Here is a 25171-nt window from a genome sequence, read left to right on the forward strand (position 1 = left end):
TTTTTCTCATGCTACAGCGCTGAAGAAGCGCATCGCGCCGTGCGAGGAAAATGATGAAAAAGTAATAAAGGTAAAACACGAGCAAAATAACGATAAGATCCGTAGAACGTAACAATTTGTTCTTACTGAAGAAAGAAATAATTCGTATTGTTGCATGCGAGCAAGAAAGCAAATTTTCGAGGTGCAACGCGCCGTGAATTCTCTCTGTACGAACAACAAAGCACGATCTACTTCAAAAGAAATCATTATTTGTTCGCATAGTGTTGGGACTGTGTTTCGGCTAACAATAAAATACTCAAACTCGAATATTCACACTTTAAAAAATTGATATTAAAAGTATAATATAAAAATTCAAAGTAAAAGTTTTTTAAATCTCTAAAAAGAGAAGGGTTCACAAAAAATAAAATCGCAATCAAAAGCGCGGAAAAAATTAATCGATATAAATAATAATTTATTAAACGGTAATATACGGTTTTGTGTAATTTAGTCTAATAAACGCAATCCAAATCTCTTGATAAAGCGTGAAACGCCATTAGCTATTTTACCACTAAATATACATATGCTTCGCGATGATTCTAGGAAATCAAATCTCTATTGATTGCAGTGAAAACGATGATATCGAAATGCATGAAACATTTCTATCTGCATCATGATTAATATCGTGCACTCTTTTAATCTTTTAAAATTGATTAAAACTGATGGGTAAATACATTTTGTACATAATATATAATAAATCTATATGTATAATATTTCATCAATTTTCAGTTTGCACCGTAAAGAAAAAAATCATCCACATGATGGATATCTGTGCTAATATAAGCCACTTTTATACAAGCTTTTCACCATCTCCCTCGCATACACGGATTTAATTAAAACTTTCCGCCGTAATTTTCGGGGCGAGCGCAGAGTTAAAGAACCGATTAATTTTTCTCTAACATGGCAAATATGCGTAAACGTCCGAGAATTGCGATCCAAAATTGGATACAATCTTCATTAATGTTTTCTTCTGAGATATTAAAGCGTCTTTTCCAACGAGTGTTGTAACGCGCGCGCGCGCGCGCAAAATTCACGCAAGAGTAAAATCGAGAAATAGCCCCGACAAAATTATGCGAGGAACACGCTTTTAATTTAAAAACTTATTTAAGATAAAATGCTGCTTTATGCAATGCTGTAGCGATAAGTTGCGTAAGTTGAGCGTGAGGCACGTCGACATCGCGTTTAAAGTGATATATAACCGGGATTTCTCGTGAAAAATACCATAAGAGACTTTAATCCCGCAAATAACGATGTAAATGACGTTTAAAGTGATTTCTCGACGCGGATTCGCGGCGGGCAATCAATCCTCATATATATTCACATTAATATCGCAGAACTTACCGGCGCCGAAAGCCTGTTGTCCATTCTTGTCATCGGTCGGAGTACCCTCTAAACTCGCGGGGCCGCTGTCCGCTCCACCGGTTGCACTGTAAAAATATTTTCCCCATGCATTCCACATTCGTTTATCCGACGGGATCGAACGGGATGCTATACTCGCGAACGGTATAACGGTTGGGTCGTCGCATGTGAAATATTGGATTCCAAAGTTTTCAGTTTTATCGAACGCTTTCATAAAGTGAACGTTCTCCGAGATAATAAGTGTCGCGTTAAAGAGACATGACACTCTCTACAAAAATAATCGGAATAATATTAGATTTGAAACTACAAATTTATTGTTAATTAAAAAAAAGTTAATTGTAAAAACAATTTTTCACACTAAGAAATATGAGATAAAGATGTGAATAGAAATTTTTTGATTATATCTTATTTTTTTCGAAAAATTATCTCGTTGATATAAAAGCGAATTTCATACTCAACGACCTAATCAGGGAGTAAATAATATATAAATAACACTCACCTGCTTGCATCGTCATCTTTGACTTGCTCACTGGGGGGAGCCTGACTTTCTTGAGGCTGGCTCTCTTCTGTCTCTGTTGACGGCGGGGCTTCACCCTCGGCAGCCCCGGCGCCACGGCTTAACCCTGGTATACCACCGCTCAACCAGCCGGACATTTGATTCTTTACTCCAGCGAACATCTCCAATTTATTGCCTTTGGGACTGTAAGAATCATGTACCTTGAATTTAGTCGTTGTGGTGAATTTTAAAATAAAAATTCCAAGAGAATTCTACGATTTTAAAATGTAGGTTTCTGCAGCATATTTAAAAAAGAAATGAATACCTTAAAGATCTGCAGATTGCAGATTAGAAATAACTGAATACGAAATAATTATTCATATAAATAATAATGTATGTCAAGATGATTAAGTCAAGGCAAAGTAAAATTCTAGCATCGGCTCTTTGCAACGGTGAAAGATAATAGAAGATAAAGACAATAGAAATATAATGAATAAATGCAACTCAATTGCAATGCAATTTTCTGTTTGCGTATGTTATAAAACACATACATACATACATACACACGCACGCGCACACACATACGATGAAAAGACGAGTATAAACGCCACGTTATACGATAAACCGCAACGCACAACCGATCGATTAATTAGATTAGTGCGGAGAAATCGGATTACACGAGAAAGCGTGGGTGGAATTACAAATGCGACCTTTTTAATCACTTCCTCAAATTCGAACGGCAAGAGGCAAGCAAAGTTTGCCTCATTTAAAAACTTCCTTACTCGGCCAAAATGTAATGTTCCCTCTGGAGAAACGTGTAAACTATAATTATTATAATTTATTTTACTGTGCCGTGGCAATAGCGAAGCAACTAATTAGCAGTCAAAGGATTCGTAAAGACAAAATTCCCATTGGCATTATCATCATTGCGTTCGAGTTATGAATTTCGGCGAATTACATAAGGTCAATGAGAATTTCGAAATGTATTATATAAAAGTTTGCAAGGATCAATACAATCCAATTTGCATATACAATAGAAACGATAATTTCAACTTTTGATATTTGCACTCGAATATTTCTCTTCAGAAAAGAAATATGCACTTTAAAAAGTTATATATACAATTATATACGTAATTTTTTACACTGCACTTTTTCCTAAATGTGTTTTTCTTCAAAAAATTTCTCCAAGATAAATTAAAATACGACAAGATAATCAACTAATAAATAATGTAATAAAAAATAATAGAATTATTATAATAAAATATGAAATAGTTCATAAATTATTGATTCCTCGGTAACATTATATCCTTTTTTTAAATAAAAAAAAAACAACTAAAAAAATCATGTAAAGGAAATGCCTACTATATTTCCATTAAAAAAAATATGCTGATAATATTCGTTTCATGTAAAATAGTTAAAATAAGTATGTATTAACGTATTCCATATTCATTTAGACGTATTCCAGTGGATATTTAATATCGATTAAATTTTCATCGGAAACGTGAATGATTTGTCACGTGTGACGAACGGTGTTGCTGGGCAAATTAAGGGCACGTACGACGAATTTCCATTCCGCGAATTCCGTGTGTCAGATGGACGTCGATCGAACGTGGAGCATCGCAACATCACGGAGGATTGATTTCGCGCAAGAGTGAACGGGTCGCTGATATTTGACGCAGCCATTGCGCACGCATGATTTCACAAGGAACACGCAGAAGCCAGAAATGCGTACACGATACATGCGATATCATGCAAGTCGCAAAAGCGGCTTATAACAGAACACTCTATTAATATGTATTGTATAAAGACGCGTGCAATCATATTTTACGCAATATCGTGTTTCTCGGATTAATTGGGAAATGCACTCTGCAGCAATCCGTAAAATGGAAAACAGGAAGAGAGAGCATTTTTTTTTACAGAGTTTTATCAAGATTTTCATGTTGACAACAAAAATAATACGCTCGTGCGTGTGCATGTGGGCGTGTGCTAAAAGTAACCAATAAAAGTTTAAAACAAATATAATCCATTTTATAACAAAATTTAAAAAAAATTCCTATGTCCTATCTAGATTATAAATAAAATCAAATAAAACGTCGCTATTAAAAAACGATGATATAAATGTAATTTGCGTTATAAACTATTTAATCATATTTAAAATGTACTATTTATATGATTTTATATAATAAATTTTATAAAAAAAGAGGGAGAGATACAAAAATATATGGATTACAATTTATGACGGTTTTAAATTAAATTTATCCTTAATAATTTAACATGTATATTACGAACACATTTGAATAAATTTTTACGTTTAATAAATTATATGATAAATCGTATACACACATACATAAACGTGCGCACATGTTATCATATAAAGTTGATTATATATAAATATTTTTTTGACATTTTGAATCATAATTATATGTTCGCAGTTATAAAAATATAAGTCGTTAATCTAACGCTTCTAAATTAAATAACATGTTATAATTAGCAGTGTATTATCGTTGAGTTTCCGAAGATCATTGTGTTGTTATTTGTAATAATTTTTATCGAACAGATTAATAGCTTAATAGATATTTAAACAATGCACAATGAAAAATAAAACATCTAATCGTCACAATCGAAAATATAAAAATTGTTACAAAGAATTTGAGTTCTGCAAAACATAGATCAATTTGCGTTCTGTTTGCATATTCGCCAACAACAAATATTTACGATACTCGATAATAAATTGTCTGTGAGATTTCACAACAATCACTTAGAGATAAATGGAGTAATACCAGAACATTCAGTCTTTAATATATTAAAAATCCATATCCGTATTTCAATAACCATATAACAATTATTTAAAATAATATAACAATAAGAATTAATAAAAATGTGATACTGAAAATTAAAGGCGAACAAAATGGCGATATTAAGTAAATTAAAAAATATTAAAAAAAAATATATATAGAAAAAAAATACACAAATAAAACATATCTGTTGTACTCAAATAGATTAAGATAATAATTTTATAATTATAAAATTACATTCTATTAGTATTATTATACTCGTAAAATACATGAAAAGTGTAATGCTAGCCGAGTTCTGAAAATATAAGTCCTAATTTTAAAACAGTGGTAATTTCCACAAAAATGGGATTTGGCTCGATAAGAGAAAAGAACGAAGGAGAAAATATGTGATCATTATCCGAGCATTAAATCAGTTCTCTCGAGCTCCAGTTTCATAGATTATTCCTACTTAAAACGAGATAAATATAAAGATTCAAGCTGTTCGAAAAAAAGGACAACGGCGAAAATGTGATTGGAGGAGAAACAAGAGCGAGCGTGAGTCGCGAGATTTCGACGACCGCACAAATCCAGCGTCGCGATCATCGTTCCATGCGAGATATCGCAGTGTCGCACCAGTTTACGTAAGTCGGGCGTTATTGATCTAATCACGAAAACGCATCCTCCGAGACGAGGAGACATATCGCTGTTTTTTTTTTTAAACGCCCGTTCACACGAAGAGGACGAAGGAAAAATAACGTCGCTGACGACGCCCGACGATCGAACAATCGTGCAAGTCGACTCGTTAAACTTGCGATTGTATCTCGAGGTTGCATACGCGCGAAAATGATCCCTCCCCCCTTCTCCCACCCACTCACCGTTCGTGTTATTCATGACAATTTGAAACGGTCAATTTCCAGGATCAAGATAGAATATCTCCAGTTGTGTAACATCGAATCCATTATTGAACCCATCGGGATCGTACGAGTTCCGAATTTTTTTTTCCTGACCTTTTGCTGAGGGAGGAAAGAAGAGACGGGGAAGAAGCGCGAAGAAAAATCTGCGTCCAGCGTAGAGCGGAACTACGGAGGGATTCGGATAAAATCAACGCGGTTGACATTTCGCGAGACGCAATTCGCGAGGCGTGCACGCATCGCAATGTCACGACGAACGATGGAATAGCGATGCGTAAACAAGAAAACGAAATCCGCGAAATACTCGCTGAATCATCAGAAGCTAGCAGACCTATTGCCTCCCTCCTCCCCCCTCCCCCCCGCCCCGCCAAACCATCCTCAGCGACCATCCTCTCGTCTCGTTTGCGACGTTGCAGGTTATGGCAGAACAAAATGACGTACCTGGTATTGTTCTTTTTCTCGAGATCCGCGCCGGGCTCGGTGTCCGGGGAGGTGGCTTTGGGTGGCACCTCGGGTGTCACCTCGCTCCCGTTCTCGGGCTTCTTGCCCATCCAGGTGGACACCTGATTCGTCAGGCCGGAAAACATCTTGGGCGACGTGCGTCGGCGAACTCGGCTGGCGTCTGCTCCTCTCTCTGTATCTCTATCTATCTCACTCCCTCTTTCGATCGAACGACGACGTTTCTCGCTTGCTCGCCGGAATCGAACGCAACTGTCACCGAAGCCCTCGCGGGACCGGAGTGACGACGGATACAAGGATACCTCCTCGTCCGTCCTCGCGACAGCGCAGCCACGAACTGCGTAAGTCGCACGTGCGGGCGCGCAACTCGCACCGCGCACCTGACGCGCCGTCAGCGCCGCCCGGCCTTGCGCGGTCGGCCCGCGAACTACCGGCGACCATCGATTGCACGCGCCGCGCCGCGTCGCGCACCGTCTCGCAAAAGTTAGATACACGGAAACCGATGATGGAATGATGCGCGAGACGATCAACGCACGATGATTTTCCGAATATTGATGCTGGTTCCGATCGATTGGAATCTACGAAACGTTCAAACTAAGTCTATTGACTTGGAAATGAATTTTCTGAGAGACAGCAGAATTGAGATGAAAATATCTTTCGCACTCAGCAACGTGGAAGGATTTCGATAGATTTGAAGTTTGCCGATATCATTAAATGGAGATCTGCCGCGTTCCTCATAGTTATATATTTTTTCTATTTTATAAACAGTATAGGGAATATATAGTATTTGTATTATATTAATGTACATGTTACTCTTGATTAACAATATTGGAATTACTTTTCTATAGGAAACAAATTTAGAATCCTGGTAAAAATTTTCCATGTATAATTAGATTACATAAACATATGATTATATATAAAACATATGATTATATATAAAAATTATTAATATATATATTAATATATATATATATATATATATATATATATATAAATTTATTATACATATATAAAATGCATTTATTATACATATATAAATGCATTTGTCTATAATACGACATATTTTAATGATATGACGAACTTTAAAAGTATAATTTTGAACGAGTTGATATTTTTTATAAAAAAAAATAAAATTAAATTTATAATAGAAGAATTAAAATCTGAAATTAAATTTCCTTTAGAAAATTAAACTATAAAGATACATAAGTTTACCAGTTACGCGTTTGGCGAATGTAAATTTTTTTTTTATCTCTTCTTAATTTCCTTGACATGTCGAACGTAACACATCGTCATGGAAATGTGACAAAAGCTATTAATTTAACGAGATGTCTACTTTTTTTTATCTTACAATCAAGGATGTGAAATATCTACATATAGCGTATTTATAAAAATAAACAGATATTATTCGCATACTAAAACGCATATTAAAACGCGACATATCAGATGCCTTTTTTATATATATCTATTTTTATTGATTTAATCTCGAGGTTTAATTTACTCTTTATTCTTTTCTAATTCTTAAATCTAAAAAAAGATTAAAAATTAAAATTAAAAATTTATGTCCATTGAAGTGAACATTACAGATCTGTAAACGTCGCTTTAATATAACAACTCACCATTGTGCGTAGCAGCTGCACGGTCGAGCGTTAAGTACTCTTATCTTCAGACAATTACATCTTCAATACAACAGACGGGTCGTTATCTCTAACACAACGCAGTGACATCAAAAATATCCGTAATTTTATTAACTGATCAGAATGAGGCAGTTACAATGTCGATATTAAGACATTATACATAAAATGTTTTTAAATAATACATCTGATACTTTGTACATTTGTCCGCTTCTCTTCGAACTGTCGCGTGTCGATATGTCATGCAGAAGCACTATGAGCACCCTTACGTTTCGAGGTAGAACGCAGGTGAATACAATAGGTACAATCGTAGTCGATAGATTGATAGCGCGATATATACGATGCATCGAATCTGCGATGTTCGTTACACCTGACCTGACCTTTCTCGACAGGATTCCATCCATTCCATGTCCTTATAGTTGTACTTTTTATCTATTCGTAGTGTACAGTATTCATTTATCGCACACTGTGCGTCACACATATCACAGTTTTGGCACCAGAAAGTTCAATCGACCTTTTATTTACCCTACGTAAAGTTTGTTCCTTTCCAACATCTCCCAACAGACGAGAACAGTTGAAAAATTATGAAAATTATGCGACGTCAATCGGCTCTCTTATATTCATTTCTACAATAGGTTAATATTAATTTCGCTTTCAATCATTCTTTTTTCAATTCTAAGAATTAGAAAAATATAAAGAATAAATCAAACTATAAGATTAATTTATATCGGTAGAAATGAACATTAGAGTTACTCAGCACATTTATTTGTTCCATTAAAAAATGTATGCTATGTAATGGACCGATCATCGATAGATCGAAAATAACTATATAATATTTTTAATATATAATCTAAGGAATTTGAGTCAGTCATGTGATTTAACTGTGATTTAACTGATATATCACCGATTTATCTTTTCATTTTCTTCTTGTTCATTATTAAGAGACATATCAAATATGCTAGGTACGCACGTCACTAGACTATTCGTCCCGACATGCTAAACGGTAACATAAACGTTTCACGCGAAGTAGTGAAGAATTAAATATTCCTTTTTTCCGTTCCCTAGGAATGTACATCTATATGATGATTATCGTCAGTGAGCTGCGTCTGACGAAGCTGCCTTCGTTGCCTCCAAAGCTGCTTGCTGTTGCTGATACCTGAGACAAACATTAATTCGATAAAGTTGGAACCTTCTGAGAGTAGCGAGAGACAGACGCGATCTCAAATGACATAAATAATGTAAGAAGCAGCGCGAGCAAAACAGGAAAAGACTTGCTTAACTAATTCTTGCGACAGCATTAAAAGTTCTACAGAAATAAGGATAAAAATAAAACTCGTTTCTATGTTCGGCAGATCTTAAACAACAAATTGAAAAACAGCATAACAGAAACGATATTCAGAAGGTACAGAAACATAAATTTGCTAGACGACTTTTATGGCCTGACTTGAAAGTTTCGTCGATGTGATTACCTCAGCGCTCTCGTTATTTGATATATGGCCGTGAACGCGACGAAGAGGTTCACGCTAAAGAGATTCCAGTTTTTTGGGGTGATGGCTAAGGAGTACCTGGTCCAGATCAATCCCGTGATGCCCAAGGCACACGATTGGCTGATGGAGATTTTATTCGCTGGTCTTTGCAAGTCACCAAGACCGGCGATTACGAGACCCTACAAAAATTGTAAAAGTGATAATTTATTTAATATCTTGTGTCATCAGCCTTATCTTTTCTTTCATGTATACACACGCGTATATTTACACTTCGAAAAGAACGATAAATCTCAAACATTACGACGTGGCATATTCTCTTTAAATTTGACCGTGTTTTTTTTTTATTTTCTTTGTGAACATATACATGCAAATAAAAAAATATTTTTATTACAAAGTACCAATGTACAGATATAAATAACAGAATGAATCAAATAAATTGTTTCGTGTTTTATAATGTACATCAGGAGATTTAAATTTATATCATTTATTTATATTTATGTTATTTTTACTTTAAAGTACGATGCATGAAATATTATACGTCGTTAAAATAACATATTTGATGAAATTGAATTTTGATTAAGCGGGAAAATATTCTCGTTAAAATGATAAAATGCATATTTAGTTTATTTGTTTTTAAAAATGACTGCAAATCATTAAACTGCAACAAATTATAACGCGAAATATAGTGTTCAAAGTATTTCTGTAATGTATCTGTTTGCCAACACACACTACATAGTAACTGCCTTGAAGCAATCTCGTGTGTCAATCTATTTGCATATCTACATGCATAAGCAATTACTTAATCATACAGCGCTTTTAAACAAAATGAAATCAATAAAAAAATTCGAGCAAGTAAAAATAGATTATATTTCAAAGCTGCAAGGAAAGCTCTAAGTTAATGATATTTATCATGAAAATCCGTGTTTATGTAACGTTGTTTGAATACAATTTCCCATTTATGTTTATTATTTAATTAATTTATCATACTCGCGAGTTGGCAATATCGATATTGAAAGAATAAATATTGTTACTAACCCATTTGAAGGCTGGCGCCCAGAAAAAAATGGTTTGTGGACCTAAAAAGAATATGAATTGCAATCGACGTGATTTACGGGGCATATAATAGAGTGACGTAAGATTTCGTGATCATGCTAAATCTACAGTCAGCTTATTTTTCGTTCAATTATCTTTTATATAGTTCTTTTAAAGCAACACTCGACGTTCACAACAATCAGCACAGAACGGCATTCGTTCGTAATGTCGAAATATTGAATTCTGTGATACATAATAAAAAAGAAAAAAGCAAATAAAAGAAGTCTCTTATCACTGTATTTCTCTTTTTTTTTTTTACCAGTAAAGTTTCATGTTGAATAAATTCAAGTGATCAATGCGTCAGCATGGTTATTGATGTGTTCCCATCGCAACGTGTATACCCTTGATTCTATTCGCTCCATTTATTCAAGCTCTGGTAGCTTGAATAGATGTAGTAAGTAAATTCGCCAGAGCGACTTTGACACGGACACGAAGCCACGTGGCCTCGTTTCCATCCACTACAATTCGGTGAAGGTGCGATCGCTTCGTTTACGTCGCTTGGCAGCTACGCGAAAGGCGCATTGACGAAAAGTAGAGCAGTTCGATAAGAGTTACAAAATAAATAAATATTGGCATTCTCGATCATCGAACATGGAATGTTACGTTCAATAACAATACTTTTTTGCGTTTTAAACTACGCATTGATTATTATATATTCGGTCTTGAAATATAGTCTTATGTCAAAAATAGAAATTTTACGGAATTAATATAGAAATATATAATCATTAATATAGAAATTTTATATTATTAAACTAATATACAATTAATTTTATTGGATGCTGGTGGGTGTCATAAATTTATAAGAAAGCTGATACATTTTCTCAATCAATTGCGTTGTAGAAATATAATAAATGCAACTGTCAGTTTTTTTTAATCAATGATATAATTCTTTCATTATGATTTATCAGTAATCTTTATTTATCTGATTCTAACGAAATGGGTCTGCATGATACATGTGAATTTATATTAATCTAGAGTATAAAATCGCAGGATCGTATTGATGTCTTCAAGTATTTGCAAGGTCAAGAATATCGTAATCAATGTAAATCGATTAACAAATAAATAGTGTGGAAAAGTTGAAATGAAAGGCAAGGACAAATCGCGATATGGAAATTGAAGCAAACAACATATTCATTAATGCAGAATGCAGACTGTATTGTAACGAACGGATGTTTGTGCATGCCGTCGTCGGCGAGTCCTCAAGTCTCTTACGATTAACGATATCAATATATGGAAAAAAATCTTTACGTCACTAGTCGATAACAAGTGTCAAGATAAAACGGTGATTAGGGACATTTCCGCGTTGTATCAGTTCATCGTGGCCGCATTAATATCAAACCTAGCGAGTATTAATAGCAATTAACTCCCTAATTCCCAATTATTTACGGCAATTAATCAAAATTAAAAAAAAAAAAAAGAATATCACGATCGTCTCAACCTGAGAAAAACAAGAAAAACACACAAAGTGAATGATTTAAATCACATCACAACCCCGGGGGGGGAGGAGAATATCACTTATACAGAATCACGTCACGTCCGGGGGGCGTTTCATTCCTCTCAGTCCATCACGCACGCACACACACACACACGCACGCACGCACGTGCACGTACACACGCGTGTTCTCGCACGTGCCACCTGCTCGGTATGATTTGATGATCGACCGCTTTACTGACCAGCTGGATGTTTCCACAGAGGCTGCAGCCTGTCGGGCACGAACTTGCCGATGGCATTCATCGAGTTCTTGTAGATCACCGACATGACTGATATCGGGGATGGTCGTCGGTTCGGTGGATGATGACTCGCGGATCGATGACTCGGCGCGTGATCGGAAATCGAACGCGATCGCGGAATACGACGAGTAAACGGCGGACAGACCGTCACGGGTATCCGCACGCCGCGACCGAGAAACGCCAAGTGTGCGGATTGGTCGTGACGCTCACGCGCGGTCGCTCCCCTCGAGCTCTTCGCGCCGCTCACCCTCGTTTTCCCAGCTCCGGGTCTTGTGGGTCACACGGACCAGAGTAGGTAGTGGAAGCTCCTCGTTGGAATCGCGTAGGAGATGGACGCGCCAGACTTTAAATATTTTTTAGCTACCGACGAGATCTATCTATGCGGTGCGGCCGCGGTGCGATGCTGCTGTGAAAGCGATGCGGCAGAAGGGTTGGCACGTGCACGCAAGGGGGTTGGGCCGCGAAGTCGACCTCGCGCGCAAATATAAATGATCGGGTCGATCAAAAAAGTTTATATGCATCTATTGATATATACTCTTATTAGAAAGTATAAATTTGAAAAAAAAAAACTATTCTTTTTTTTTCAGAGGTATCCTAAATTTCGAGAGATGTACATGTAATTTTTGAAAATTATGACGATGTTATAAATTCAATTTTGAAAAAAAACTAGAGGAGTATATATTCTTATGATATTGGGATAATAAGAGATCCACTACAATGTATGAAGTTAGTTTACCCCAATAAGATCAGAATATGTGTTAATAAGATAATACAAGAAATAACGTAGCATGATTCTTAATAGTCTAATGTTACAGGAAACAAGTACATAATAGAAGCTGCTTATAAAATAAACAATGTAAAAAGAGGAAAGCATGCAGAAGACATTTGAAAACAAATGACGTTACCTTGTTGATAACAGTTAAACCGAATTATGTATGCATAATCTGATGTGTACATATAAATGTATAGTACAGTTCTTTAATAAGCGACCTTGCGGAAGTGTGCTTGCTGACATTGGCCAAGAGTTCCAATTCGGATGTTTGCCAAGTTGACGCTCTCTTGCGACGGTTAAAATTTCTATTAATAAAACACGAATTGCATTTGCGTGTGTTCCATGATGTCGAGATGTAAGAGATGAATACATTCTGATAAATATTATTTATAAAAAATTATATATATACAATCTGTTGAATATGAGGTGATAATTTAAATAACTTACGACAAATTATTATTTAGCTCGGCATAATAGAGAAGGGTACATCATGTACAACAAGTGCATTGTTGTGTATATATTTATTATACACATATTTTTATTACATTTACATATTGTTATAACAGTGTAATTAAAATACAAATATTGTAGAAATAAGAAGCAAATAAAAAAATTGAGCTAGACGGAATACGGAATATTTAATTGTATCGTCCAATTATACTAACTATGACCGTTTCTGAATAATTCGCTGTTTACTCACATTCGCAATATTTTCCCTTCAGATTGAAGACAGATTCATATCTAATTCTTTATTGCCTGAATAGAAAACTAAATCCTGTTGATATATTATATCAGAGATAAGTTTTTTATTTTGTTATTAATAAATCTAGATTTACATGAAAATAGATCAAACTTAATTTAATTTGTTATTATAATTTTGTAATATATAGGATATTTAAATTAAATACGATCTGATTGTAATTTACAAAAAAAATATTGTAAATGTATAAATGCACACAATCCTGTATATATGTATGTTCTTATCAAAATGTAGTTGCTGTTTTCTAAGTTCACGTATCAAGTAGAAAAATATGTGAGATCAATTAAAATTCAACTCTCTGTCAATATGATAATTTGGCAAGATTAAAAAACTCGAGCATGGTTTGTTTCGCGAAATTCTAACAAAGAGTTGAAAGAGTCGAGAAACTAGAATACATAAAACAGAATATAATAATGATAAAAAAAGAAATTTATATAGAAAGGTCCTATTGATAAAGAATACAATTCCTTATATAATTATGAGACATAATTCTGTGTTTGTTAAATTTTTCTTGACTCTTGTTTAGTGAGCATTAAAATATATACAATTAAGTAGAGTGAATGGAGCAAAGTCTCGATCACAATAAAGCTTTGATGTAAAGACGTCATATAATATCACGCGTACGTCTTTAAAGTAGATATATAAAATTTTTTGTATTTTTTACACAAATCTTTGCCCCATATATTGCGAATATACGTATGTTTTATACATATTCATAAGGCACATGAGTTACTGTAAAGTTACAATTGAAATTTACAATGTTTTTTTATAATATTACGCAAAATTATAATATTTTACGTATTGATATTACATATGTACATGTACATGTATGAAACATGGCAATTATTTGACTGGATGGATACAGTAACATTCATGAACTGTCATGCTCATCAGTCTTATTTTTAATATACTAGTATAAAAAACAATCTAAAAAATTTCCGATATAAAAAATCCTACGCTATACGCGAAGATTATTTATCCAGATAATATTTCTATGTCATATTATGTTGTTATATAAATTACACAATCACAATCAGCTTCAAGTACTTTCATACATATTCATAATACATTTTTATAAATATTAATGTTAGATCTAATTTTTTTTAATGTAATCATCATATACATTAATAATCTTGCTAATTTTAATTACACATAAGAAAGAGAAAGATTAATATATATGTATATATATATAATCAAAATTAAATTTTTCTATTTATATTTTATAATTTTTTTACGAAATATTTTTTTAGTGAGAGATATATTTAAAGATATTCTCACATATTATCATTGCATACTATTATACATTTTGAATGTATATTATTAAGAATTATTAAAATTCCTTTTAAAATGAACAATTGCTGCTAAATACATGTGTCTATATATGTTTTTTTCATAAACAATAATTAAAAATATATATGCAAATAATTGTATATATATATATATATATATAAAATTATTCCAATCCCGAAAAATGCAATCACAAGATTAAATTGTTAAGCTAACATTTTTCAAAATAGACTATCAATAAAAAACAATATAGTATTTATAAATGATTAGCTAAATATAAGAGTGGAGAAATGTATCTGTAATGCACATATATTTTTGGCAACTTAGAATATTTGTATAAGATTTATAGATGGCACAAATATATAGTTTATTATACAAAAAATATATAAGCACTTTGTACCAATCATTACTGGCTATTAATTATTGCCTGGTAATGTTTCTTCATACAGAAGTAATTTCAATAGCAAAACGTGCTATTGTAACGGTTTCATATATAATCGAGACTTATATTACATAATAGCTTATATTACATAATTTGCATCGAATGATTTTTCAAACCATATGAGATGCTTTGAAGGAAATAAAAAAATTAAGATAATATTTATGAGAGATATAATAATCACATATGCTCTTGTGACTGTATACAACTTAGCTATTTTATTATAATATATCCTAGACATTTGTAAAAATGATATTACAACTTGTAAGAAAAATGTATGTAAAAATCGGCATATTATATAAGTTAGAGCTGATTTCTTATTAAATGCAAATGGCAGTTAAAAACGTTGCTAAGGATATATATATATATATATATATATATATATATATATATAAAATTGAGCACATGTGGCAATGTACTATAAAACATATCTCATGATATATACATTTCATTAAGATAACCTCGATTGTATCTTAATGAATTTATGTAATTTATGTAATTGTATCACTCTACATTAAACCTACAACTTTCCACTCATGGAAACGAAGTATTGTAAATTAATGCTAAAATTACCCTAGATCAATTAGTTCTAAGGTTGATCGTAATCAATCAGTTTAAACGTGTTAATGGATCCGTACATATCAACCATAATATATTTAGTGAAATCTGAAGAGATGCATATTTTTGGATCCCGGCTTGGTGGCAATTCGACAACATGTAGTAATTCTGGCATTTTAGGATCTTTACCTATTTTGTTTCTCCAATATCTATCTAGAATCGATGCTTCATCATTTTGTAGATTAGATACACCAGCATCCACACTTGGACTGTTAGATATTTGTAGATTCAACAATGCATTTGTACTCAACGAGGGAGTGCTTGTACTGTGGCTAATGCCCATCCGACTTCTTCTCTTCTGACTGTCTCTATTATAATTTTTTACTAGAGCAACATTCCACCAAACTAATTCATCGCATGACAATGAAAACAAAATTGGAACATCTATAGTAGTTGGAGCCCAATGCAATTGTGTAATGGGATTAGTATGGAAATATAACCGAGTGATCTCCATTTGTTTGCGTATATCGATAATCTGAAAACAAAAAGCAGATATTACTTAAACATATTGAATTTATACGGATAGGACATATAAACATAAAAAGACTTACAGAAATTTGTCCTGATTCCAAGCCAACAGCGATATATTGTTCATTTTTCGAAATATCACACAAGGTCGCTTTCTGTGCAAAAGTGTACGTAAAATAAGGTTCGTTGCTAATTTGTATACGTATCGTTGACGACATTGCGTTTTTATGGATTATATGTAATAAAATTAAATCATACGATTCATTTAGAACCGCTAAATAATTTTGCTTGTAACTTAAAGAGCTGAATAAAATATGTGACAATGGATTAGACAAATTTACTTGGCTTCTTAACTCCCAACGCTCATCAATATACCATATTGCTATTATACCATTCTGCGTTATGGTTATCACATGATTATTGTTTATTTCGTGAATGTAATTTGCTTTAGTATCGACACCAAATATCGGTCTAGAATGTTGCCACACCTGTTAAAATGTTAAATAAAATATTTAAATTTGTTTAGTCATTCCATAAGTTTATACAAGAAATTATTGGGATACTGGATAATCTTACGCTCGCATGACAGTTATTATAATTAGAAAATCTAAATTCTATCATATAATTGTATCCAATATTGCAATACAATTTGGTATTCTAAATTAATATTACAATCATTCTATTACTTCCGAGGTTAACTATTAATTTAAATGTATTAATAAATGCATAGATGTCTAATTGACAATTTATATATGTTAATATAATTTGAGTATTTTTCTGCAAATTTTTCGAGGATTTTATGGGCATTTTATGGAAGGTACAGGTATCTTATCGCATATTTATAAATATTATTTGTGTACCTTCAAATTATTATCCTTCCATCTGCAGACAACCATATTATGTTTATAATGATTGACAATTTTGACAAACTCGATTGGTTTGTCTAACTTCGAAATAAGTTCAGTTGCAGCTGTTTTTGTATTCAGCAATTGAATTTCTTTGTCTGTAATACATACTGCCTCATTTCCGTCGGCGGATAATTGCAAGCTTAATATTTTTCCTTCTATAAGTTCAGATTCGTTTATTATATTTTCCCCATGTGATACTATAATTTTCTTTGAAGGACTTTCTTTGATTACAATATCCTTTTTGCCGTAAGGCTCAACAATTGCATCAAATAAACATTTCCTAATAACAGAAAGATTATTGAAAGATTTAATTAAAAGTTTAAAAAATAAAATTTAAATATATAAAAAGAATACAAAAGAATATAAGCAATTAACAATATATTTACCTGGATAAGTATATTATATAATAATATACCTAATATACCTAATTACCTGGGTAATTCATCTGATTCTTCTACTGGAAATTTCCATCTGTATAATATTCTGTCCCCATTTCCACATATCTGGAAGAAAGGCTCTTTTACTAAGGCTCCTGCTGGACTATTTTTGATTATGATGTCAGAAGCAAAAAAATATATGATAAATATTCTCGTAACATACATTAAAATAGAAATATTTTTCAATAAAACAATTTACATTCAATACAACAAACTTATAAAATGTATCGAAAACTTTCCTTTTACTTCGGTAGTCAATAAAAACCACATATTTAAAAAATGAATTATGCTTAATCAAAAGGGAAATCATAATTCTATTCAAGTGTAGGTATATGGTTATTAATTAATGAAGCGAAAGAAGATTTCATAGAATGAAAACGTTATTTTATAAAAAATCGTTTCCATTTTGCAATTTATTTTGCAAGAATATTCACCGTGTTTTCTCGCTTCTGACGTCATGATTCAAGATAACTGCAATGAACTAGCAAGAACCTTAAAGATTTAAAGATAATTTTAGAGATAATTTTGAAGATAATTTTGAATTGAATTAAATATATATGTATAATTAAACTAGTAAAAGAATGATACATACAATATGATAACCTTCATCTCTTAACCAGTAAGAATCCAAGGATATGACGCGACTTTTATAAGTCGCTACTGGCTGATATCCAGAATAGGTATTCCATACATTTATAAAACCCGCAGAATCAGCCATAATTATATAGTCACCATCATATGTTATAGTGGCGCATACATAAGTCACCGCATCATCATCGACAAATGCTCTCGTCTGTTTGCTGAAATTGCTTACACAATCACCATTCCACCACCATCTTACATACATGGCTTCCTTTTCGGTAATGACCATCAATGAATCGTCATGTTTGGGTATGTGATGAAAGAAGATGACCTTCTCAGTTGCAGACTTTAATTGTAGATTATAACAGGCATGATACTGATAAGTACTACGATCTTTTTTACTATTTGCATACAAGGCGAAAGCGCCCTTTGACTCATCCATTATATGTAGTATAAAGCAGGAAAGATGTGTCGTAAAGGCTATTTTCGTTAAATATTCACTGTAACAAATGCACATCATGTTATTTAATCATATAAATATATTCACAATTAATTCATAATTAATATATATAATTATACTTACTACTTGGAGTCTTTTAAACTAAATACTATTTTTCCAAGTCGGTCCCATACCTTAAAAAAAAAAAAAAGAACATTAGATATCTGGACAACATATTGTACAATATTTCTATGTAATTATTAATTAATAAAAATTTGAATATACATTATACATTCATTTTGTTAATTAATATACCATAAATATATATATATATATATATATATATATATATATAAAACCACGTATATAGAAAATGAATTGTGTTAATAATATAATAATAAAAAAAGAATATTTCATAACAAATTAATACCTGAATCGTCGCTGCATTAGTACACGCAACAATGTATTGGTCCTTGTCACCAAATGCCATGTCTAGTATAATTTCATTATCTACCCAGAATTTGGCTATGCTGTCATCTTGACCTTTTGAATTTATGAAAAAGGGAGTATAACAACTTTGTTTACGTCGTGGGCTCTCAGTGCTATGACACTGATCATTTTCTTCTTGTTCGTCCAGAGGGAATAACATTATTATTCCAGCACTGTTTAACGACAAGAAACAATCACCATCCGTAGATACAATGATCTTTTTGATAGAATATTCCTCCCTATGACCATTAAAGATCTTTTGCTGCTTTTTAGAAGAGGAATCCCACAAAATTATTTCGCCGGATGTATTCCCAGTCAAAATTAATTCAGGATCATCTGTGAAAGCTGATGTGCAGATGCCCGTTGATATCTCTTCAGTCAGTGGCATATTGGAATTATGAAGACTTTTATTATGAGATAAATACAAATATTCTCGTCTTGTCATAGCTAGATTTTTGGCAGTCTGAGTGACGTACCCTTGCTGTGAGTAATTCATCGCAATTTGAATGATATCCAAGCATTTTTTACGTCTATGTTCTACTATAATGCTTGCTTGCTCTTGAAGAAATTTTTCCAGATCAAAAATCTTTTCCTCGTCTTTATAGTCTATCGTGATATATTTTCTATACATTTTCAAATCTAGCAATAGATCATTCAAACCCGCATGCATTATTTTAGCTTGAATGAAATCAAAATTTAAATAAAGCTGCGGAAATTCCTTAAATAATTCTGCTTGCTCCAAGTGATAACCAATATACGAGTAAATATAATTATCATTTGGCAATTTTGAGAAATCTTTATTGCAATATTTGCAATATCTTCGAATAATAAGCTCGTGCATCAGTTTCAATTCATCTTCAGTGTGTTTTTTCCTAAGATGGCATAATAATAAATCATGCACACCATAAATATATGATTTTAAAACCTTATTCCACTTTGTGACAGCAAGTGATTTATGGCACAAATCCACCATTAATTCTTGAACTTCAAATATGTTTCGCTCCCAAAAAATTTCTAAAGTCTAAAAAATTTAATATTAAATTTAATAAGAGCGAACATGATGTATGTAAGAAATTCTGCGTCAATTTAGTAATACCTTCGGAGTTATGTTAACATCTTCACGAAAAATAACTAAGCTCTCGTAATGTTTTCTCAAATCTGGTTTCAATTGTTCAATACATATATCAAAAATAGTTTTTTGTTTTACTAGAAATTCTCTCATTACTCTGTAACAGATGATATAAGCAATGCAATTTTAATTATTTATAACATCAAATATCATATATAACTCACTTGTTTCTAGCATCTTTTTTCCTCAAAGATTCCAGGTAATATCTCCATCTATCAGGCTGTACTCTCATGTCATATTTAAATTCTTCAAATTGAGCAGCAAACATGGCTATAAGTAATGGCATTCCTTTACATTCCTCATGAATTCTTTTTGCTTCTAAAGGCAATTCATTCACGTCCATTTCCAATACTTTGGCAAATAAGCCTAATGTTTCTGTTTCTGTAAATCCGTCATTCATCTGAAAATGACACATTATTTTATTAGAAAAGTAATAATTTATTGTAATAATTACAAATTACAAAAATAATAAAAGATTTTACCTCTATTATTGTAGGTCTTTTCTCATATAGAACATCAATGTCAGCAGTAAGAACGAGAGTCTTACATTTAAAGTCAAAAGTATTAATAATCTTTTTATCATAAACATCATCTAAAATTAATAGAGCGTTGCAATTACGTTGTTTACTAAAATAATATTTTAAATACTGAATCAGAGAATCTTTCGCGAGTGGAGTAAATGTCTCTGGTTGAATTTCTAAATTTCGTACATTATGGTAAAGTGTATTCAATTGGATTAATATTTCTTCATCGATTAAACGATCACACGCAAATGTAATCCAGTAGACTTGATTCTAAAATAGAAAAGAAAACATTTTCATGCAAAGTATAATATTTTAATATTGTATTCTAATCAATAAAAAAAGTCATACAGAAAATAAATCTTTTACTAGTTTCACATCTTTCAAAGTACTGGCGGCTAGACATGATTTTCCAAATCCTTTCATGCCATGTAACACAATGTATTCTGTGGGATTTAATTGTTGTAAAGCTATCTTTAACTGTTTAACCTGCAGATATAATACATTATAAAATATATATTTTGTATAACATTATATAATATATATTTTGTATAATATCCTCTCGTTTACATTATAATTATGTAATATAATTCACTATAAATATATGATGAAAAATACTGACAAGTCTAAACTTACACGATATATGTTTCCATACGTGTGCATAAAAAGAAACAATTAAACTAAATAAGAATTAAATTGTCTTACAACGAATTACATCTATGTATCATATGATTAAATATGTTATTAGACATTTTAAAGCACAAAAGCCAATTTTTTTTCTTTACATTATTAAAAAATTATTAAAGATTGTTAAATATTATTTAAAAGCTAGATAGCAATAATAAAATGCCTATTATAATAAATAATATGTATTATAGAGGTAATTGTGAGAAATATCAGATAATAATCAATACCTCATAGTTCATCAATCTATCTTATCATTGTCGCTAAAACCGTAATTGAGAGATAAAGTCAGAATGACTCATACATTATCTAAATATATGGATATATAATGCAGATAATTATACCTTCTCTTCTCTGGTAACCGTCAATGGAGAATGAGGTGGGATATTAGGAGGCCCAACATAATCTATTTCTCCATTAGTTTCTATTTCATAATTGCCTAATAATTTATCTATTTCATCGCTAAGCCACTCGTAGTGATGCTTTAACGAGCTATGAAATTTCTCAAAAGCATCTGGACCACATCTTTAAAAAAATGTTAATGTATACGCTTAATAAAATTGCATAAGCTGCATTGTTAAACAACAAAAGTGCAAGTTATGAAGATAACATAAAATTGCGTCATATAAAATTGCTAATCATTAGTAAGTACGATAACATTAATTTAAAAAAAAATGTGAGTGTAATATTTTTTTTGCAACGATAAAATATAAATATACATAAATATACGTACCGTGGTAATATATCTAATAAATTGGCTGCTCTTTCTTCTCTAGTAGCGCCTGCATAAATACGTTTTAGATCATCTTCTCGTAAAATGTATTCAAGTCTTAAAGGTTGTACAACATCATTATCTACATCTAAATCATCAATTATATTCTTTCTCAAATGAGCAAGAATATCTTTATGTGATTTTTCCATTTTTATAATCAAAATTTCTCGATGCAAAATCTCTTAATTAGAAATTGCTACGAATTTCAACGAAGTCTGAAATAAATAATTATCGGTTTTAATAAGTTTTATCATTTTGATATTTAACAATAAATGTAACTTATAATTATAAATATATGCTAATCTTTTAGAACTAAAAATCAGCAAGGACAAGGAAATTGCAAAAAAAAAGAAAATAAATTTTGAGTTAAAAAAAATTTCCACAATAGTCGAAGTGTCTTTATTTATCTAAATTATTTATTTTACTTACTTATTTAATTGCCATTACATATCTATGGTCAAGTTTACAAAATGGCAGATTAAATTTAAAATGATTAGATTAAAAATGGCGGATGTAGCCATTTTGTGAATGCTCTATGCTTATGCTCTGAATTTGAGATTAATGTTTATGGTATATGTTTTTGGACTCGCAAATTGCAAATCTCAGATTTTAAATAATAATAAGGAAAATAATAGTAAAGAAAAAGTAAATACAGAATATTTCTTATAATCCAAATATTAACATAACATGTTTGTTTCATAAATGAAAACCTTTTTTCTACTTACATATATTTTTTATTTATGTTAGTACTTAATGAAAAGATTTTGAATATAGATTTAAAAAATAGGCATATTATTCATAAATAGATAAATAGATAGAAATAATTTTTTTTATATTTAATAAACTGTATCGGAAATCTCAAGAAAGATTAGAAAATTTACTTACAATAACTTAAATTTTGCAATATTTACGTCCATTATATATTCTTATTCGATTTTATAATGTTGATTTTATAATAATAATAATATGTATAATTATTTTAAAAACTTATTGTGGATCGATGCTTATACAAGAAAGAAATTATCTACTTGATGGTCGCCATATTAAATTCGCCCTTTCAGATTTCAGAGTTTTGATGCCGTACTTGCATCGAATAACTATAAAACTTATAAACACAATATTTACATGATTCATTGTCTAGAGGAAAAAGAATGTTTCCTGTAGACGATAAATCACGTAAATATTGTGTTTATAAGTTTTATAGTTCTTCAATGTAAATACGACATCAAAATCCCGAAATCTGAAATTACGAATTTAATATGCCGATCATCAAGTAGATAATTTTTTTTTGCATAAGCATCGATCTACAAAGAGGAAACTACTAAGAGGAAACATTCTTTTTCCTTTAGACGATCGCGTAACAAATGTTTCAAATGTTATATATAAATGCATTGCATCATATATTAAATATATATAAATTTTTCTAGAGCAAAATTTTTACAATTTCAGGAAAAAAACTCGCGGTCCCTTAAAATTTGAAAAAAAAAAAAAACAAAAAAATAATATAAGAAGTTAAAGAATTTACTTAATTACAACAAGAGTTATTTAAAAAAGTGTTCATACATTATTTAAATGTTTTAATATATATTTAATATTATAATAAAAAACGTGTAAATTAAACTGTAAAGTTCTTAGACTCGTTTTATAATCAAAGATATATTTATTTACACAGTTTAATAGCTAGATAAGCACTTGCGTTTTGTTACAAGAAAAATATGTAATTATGAGACTATTATCTCAATTGATTAGAAAACGCATTATTCACATATTGCAAAGTGTCAAAAGGAAAAAAATATTTAAAAGGAAAAAGGAAAAGAATATTCAAAAGAATATTGCCTTATATAATTAAGTAGTTAACACATTAATATTTTTGTTAAGCGAACAAATTCTATATTGCATAATGCATTTTCTACTAAAAAAAAAAAAAAAAAAAAAAAAAAAAAAAGAGAGAGAGAAAAATATATTCCAATATTTTATTCATCATTTTGTCCATTTTTCCTGGTTAGTAAATTATTTTCAATTGTTTTATTTTAAATAAAAAGTTGCACTTTTTATTTATAACTTTTTAATATTGAATTCAACAATGTTGCAACAACAGCGTTAAATACACCGTTACTAATTTGTCTTTTATATTACAATTTTCAATACATTGTAAAATAGAAACTAAGCGAAAAAAAAAATATCACGAAAGAAACGCGAAAAAAACACGAAAATTTTTTATATCGCGCGTATCGTGAATAATACCGCGGATATCACGGACGTAACACGAGTCAATGATCTCGAGAATCTCCAGTCGTAATTTGGTCGATGAAGGAAGGACACATGACGGAATTTTGTCTGCGATGAATAATAAAAAAAAAAAAATCCCATAGGAGCATTAATGTTTTAATTTAAATACAAATTTTTTCTTTTCTCTTTTTCGTTTTACTTTTATATATTTATTTTGAATGGAATACTGCTTTTTTTCTCTACTTACCTTTTCTATCCTCTTCTCATATACTTCCCGAGATCACCATGTTAATATTCGTGACTGATGGTTCTCATCTCCTTTATTTGGAGAAGATTTATGTAGCCCCACACACACACAATTCTTTTCTCTTTCCTCAAACTATCCTTCTTTCTTTAAACAAACGTTACTGCTCCGTTTGTCATATTCACATTATCACATTCCGAACATGTTTCTCTCTTAGATAAGAGAATATCTTTTATAAGACGAGTTAGCTCTTTGTTCGAAAAAAAATCAAGTGATTTCCTTCCAAGATGACTACAAACGCACGGCACAATTGACAAATGAACACTGACAAACGAACACTGACTGAACAGGTACTCTTATTCGCGCACCCGAGTTGCATACGATGTTGCCGATATTTGCGCTATTGCCAGATCTCTA

General features: G+C 31.5%; 3 protein-coding genes and 1 long non-coding RNA gene across 12 annotated transcripts in view; 1 reads left to right on the forward strand and 3 right to left on the reverse strand.

The window, feature by feature from the left end:
* Positions 1-6383, reverse strand: part of Sap47 (Synapse-associated protein 47kD) — a 63826-nt gene extending 57443 nt beyond the window's left edge. Inside the window, exons 1-3 of one of the 2 annotated variants that reach the window (XM_011648025.2) lie at positions 6018-6383; positions 1895-2095; positions 1378-1463 (exon numbers count right to left, since the gene is read on the reverse strand). In XM_011648025.2, the coding sequence (XP_011646327.2) occupies positions 1378-1463; positions 1895-2095; positions 6018-6163 (433 nt within the window). In that variant the 5' untranslated portion in view covers positions 6164-6383. The remainder of the gene's footprint in view (positions 1-1377; positions 1464-1894; positions 2096-6017) is intronic. The other variant, XM_011648026.2, reaches the window with a different exon arrangement.
* Positions 6384-7758: 1375 nt separating this feature from the next.
* LOC105432978 (uncharacterized) lies at positions 7759-12173 on the reverse strand. 2 transcript variants are annotated; one of them, XM_011648023.3, is made up of 4 exons: positions 11920-12164; positions 10189-10229; positions 9136-9332; positions 7759-8822 (listed from the first exon to the last, which is right to left on the reverse strand). In XM_011648023.3, exons 1-4 carry the CDS (start codon positions 12002-12004, stop codon positions 8759-8761), a joined length of 387 nt encoding a protein of 128 aa, XP_011646325.2. In that variant the 5' UTR covers positions 12005-12164; the 3' UTR covers positions 7759-8758. The 2 variants fall into 2 exon arrangements, with proteins under 2 accessions (XP_011646325.2, XP_088936760.1); XM_089080634.1 differs by lacking the exon at positions 10189-10229 and having other exon boundaries at positions 11920-12173.
* Positions 12174-12349: 176 nt separating this feature from the next.
* LOC148935796 (uncharacterized) lies at positions 12350-13257 on the forward strand. The gene is made up of 3 exons (XR_016140110.1): positions 12350-12485; positions 12564-12702; positions 12792-13257. It is a non-coding gene; the product is annotated as an uncharacterized LOC148935796 (long non-coding RNA).
* LOC105432976 (Death-associated APAF1-related killer) lies at positions 13255-25144 on the reverse strand. Of its 7 annotated transcripts, none has more exons than XM_011648017.3 (14): positions 24758-25144; positions 22243-22496; positions 21854-22034; positions 21177-21305; positions 20787-21098; positions 20469-20704; positions 20272-20401; positions 19117-20196; positions 18831-18880; positions 18258-18747; positions 17661-17731; positions 17181-17508; positions 16404-16808; positions 13255-16327 (listed from the first exon to the last, which is right to left on the reverse strand). In XM_011648017.3, the coding sequence occupies exons 2-14, from the start codon at positions 22428-22430 to the stop codon at positions 15824-15826; spliced, it is 4104 nt and encodes a 1367-aa protein (XP_011646319.2). In that variant the 5' UTR covers positions 22431-22496; positions 24758-25144; the 3' UTR covers positions 13255-15823. The 7 variants fall into 7 exon arrangements, with proteins under 7 accessions (XP_011646319.2, XP_011646318.2, XP_011646321.2 ...); XM_011648016.3 differs by having other exon boundaries at positions 21177-21314; XM_011648019.2 differs by lacking the exons at positions 22243-22496; positions 24758-25144 and adding an exon at positions 21740-21772 and having other exon boundaries at positions 21854-21975.
* Positions 25145-25171: the final 27 nt, after the last annotated feature.

Source organism: Pogonomyrmex barbatus, unplaced genomic scaffold (genome assembly GCF_055798465.1).
Source record: "Pogonomyrmex barbatus isolate J1 unplaced genomic scaffold, ASM5579846v1 scaffold4, whole genome shotgun sequence".
In the NCBI taxonomy this organism is placed as follows: domain Eukaryota; kingdom Metazoa; phylum Arthropoda; class Insecta; order Hymenoptera; family Formicidae; genus Pogonomyrmex; species Pogonomyrmex barbatus.

Coding starts and splice junctions, on each gene's coding strand:
- LOC105432978 (XM_011648023.3), bottom strand. CDS start 12,004: ATGTCGGTGATCTACAAGAACTCGATGAATGCCATCGGCAAGTTCGTG. Junction 10,230..11,919: donor TCTGTGGAAACATCCAGCTG/GTCAGTAAAGCG, acceptor TATTCTTTTTAG/GTCCACAAACCATTTTTTTC. Junction 8,823..9,135: donor CAAATAACGAGAGCGCTGAG/GTAATCACATCG, acceptor TGTTTGTCTCAG/GTATCAGCAACAGCAAGCAG.
- LOC105432976 (XM_011648016.3), bottom strand. CDS start 22,430: ATGGAAAAATCACATAAAGATATTCTTGCTCATTTGAGAAAGAATATA. Junction 20,197..20,271: donor ATGTTAACATAACTCCGAAG/GTATTACTAAAT, acceptor TAAATTTTTTAG/ACTTTAGAAATTTTTTGGGA. Junction 17,732..18,257: donor GAGATGAAGGTTATCATATT/GTATGTATCATT, acceptor CCTTTCTTCCAG/ATATGTGGAAATGGGGACAG.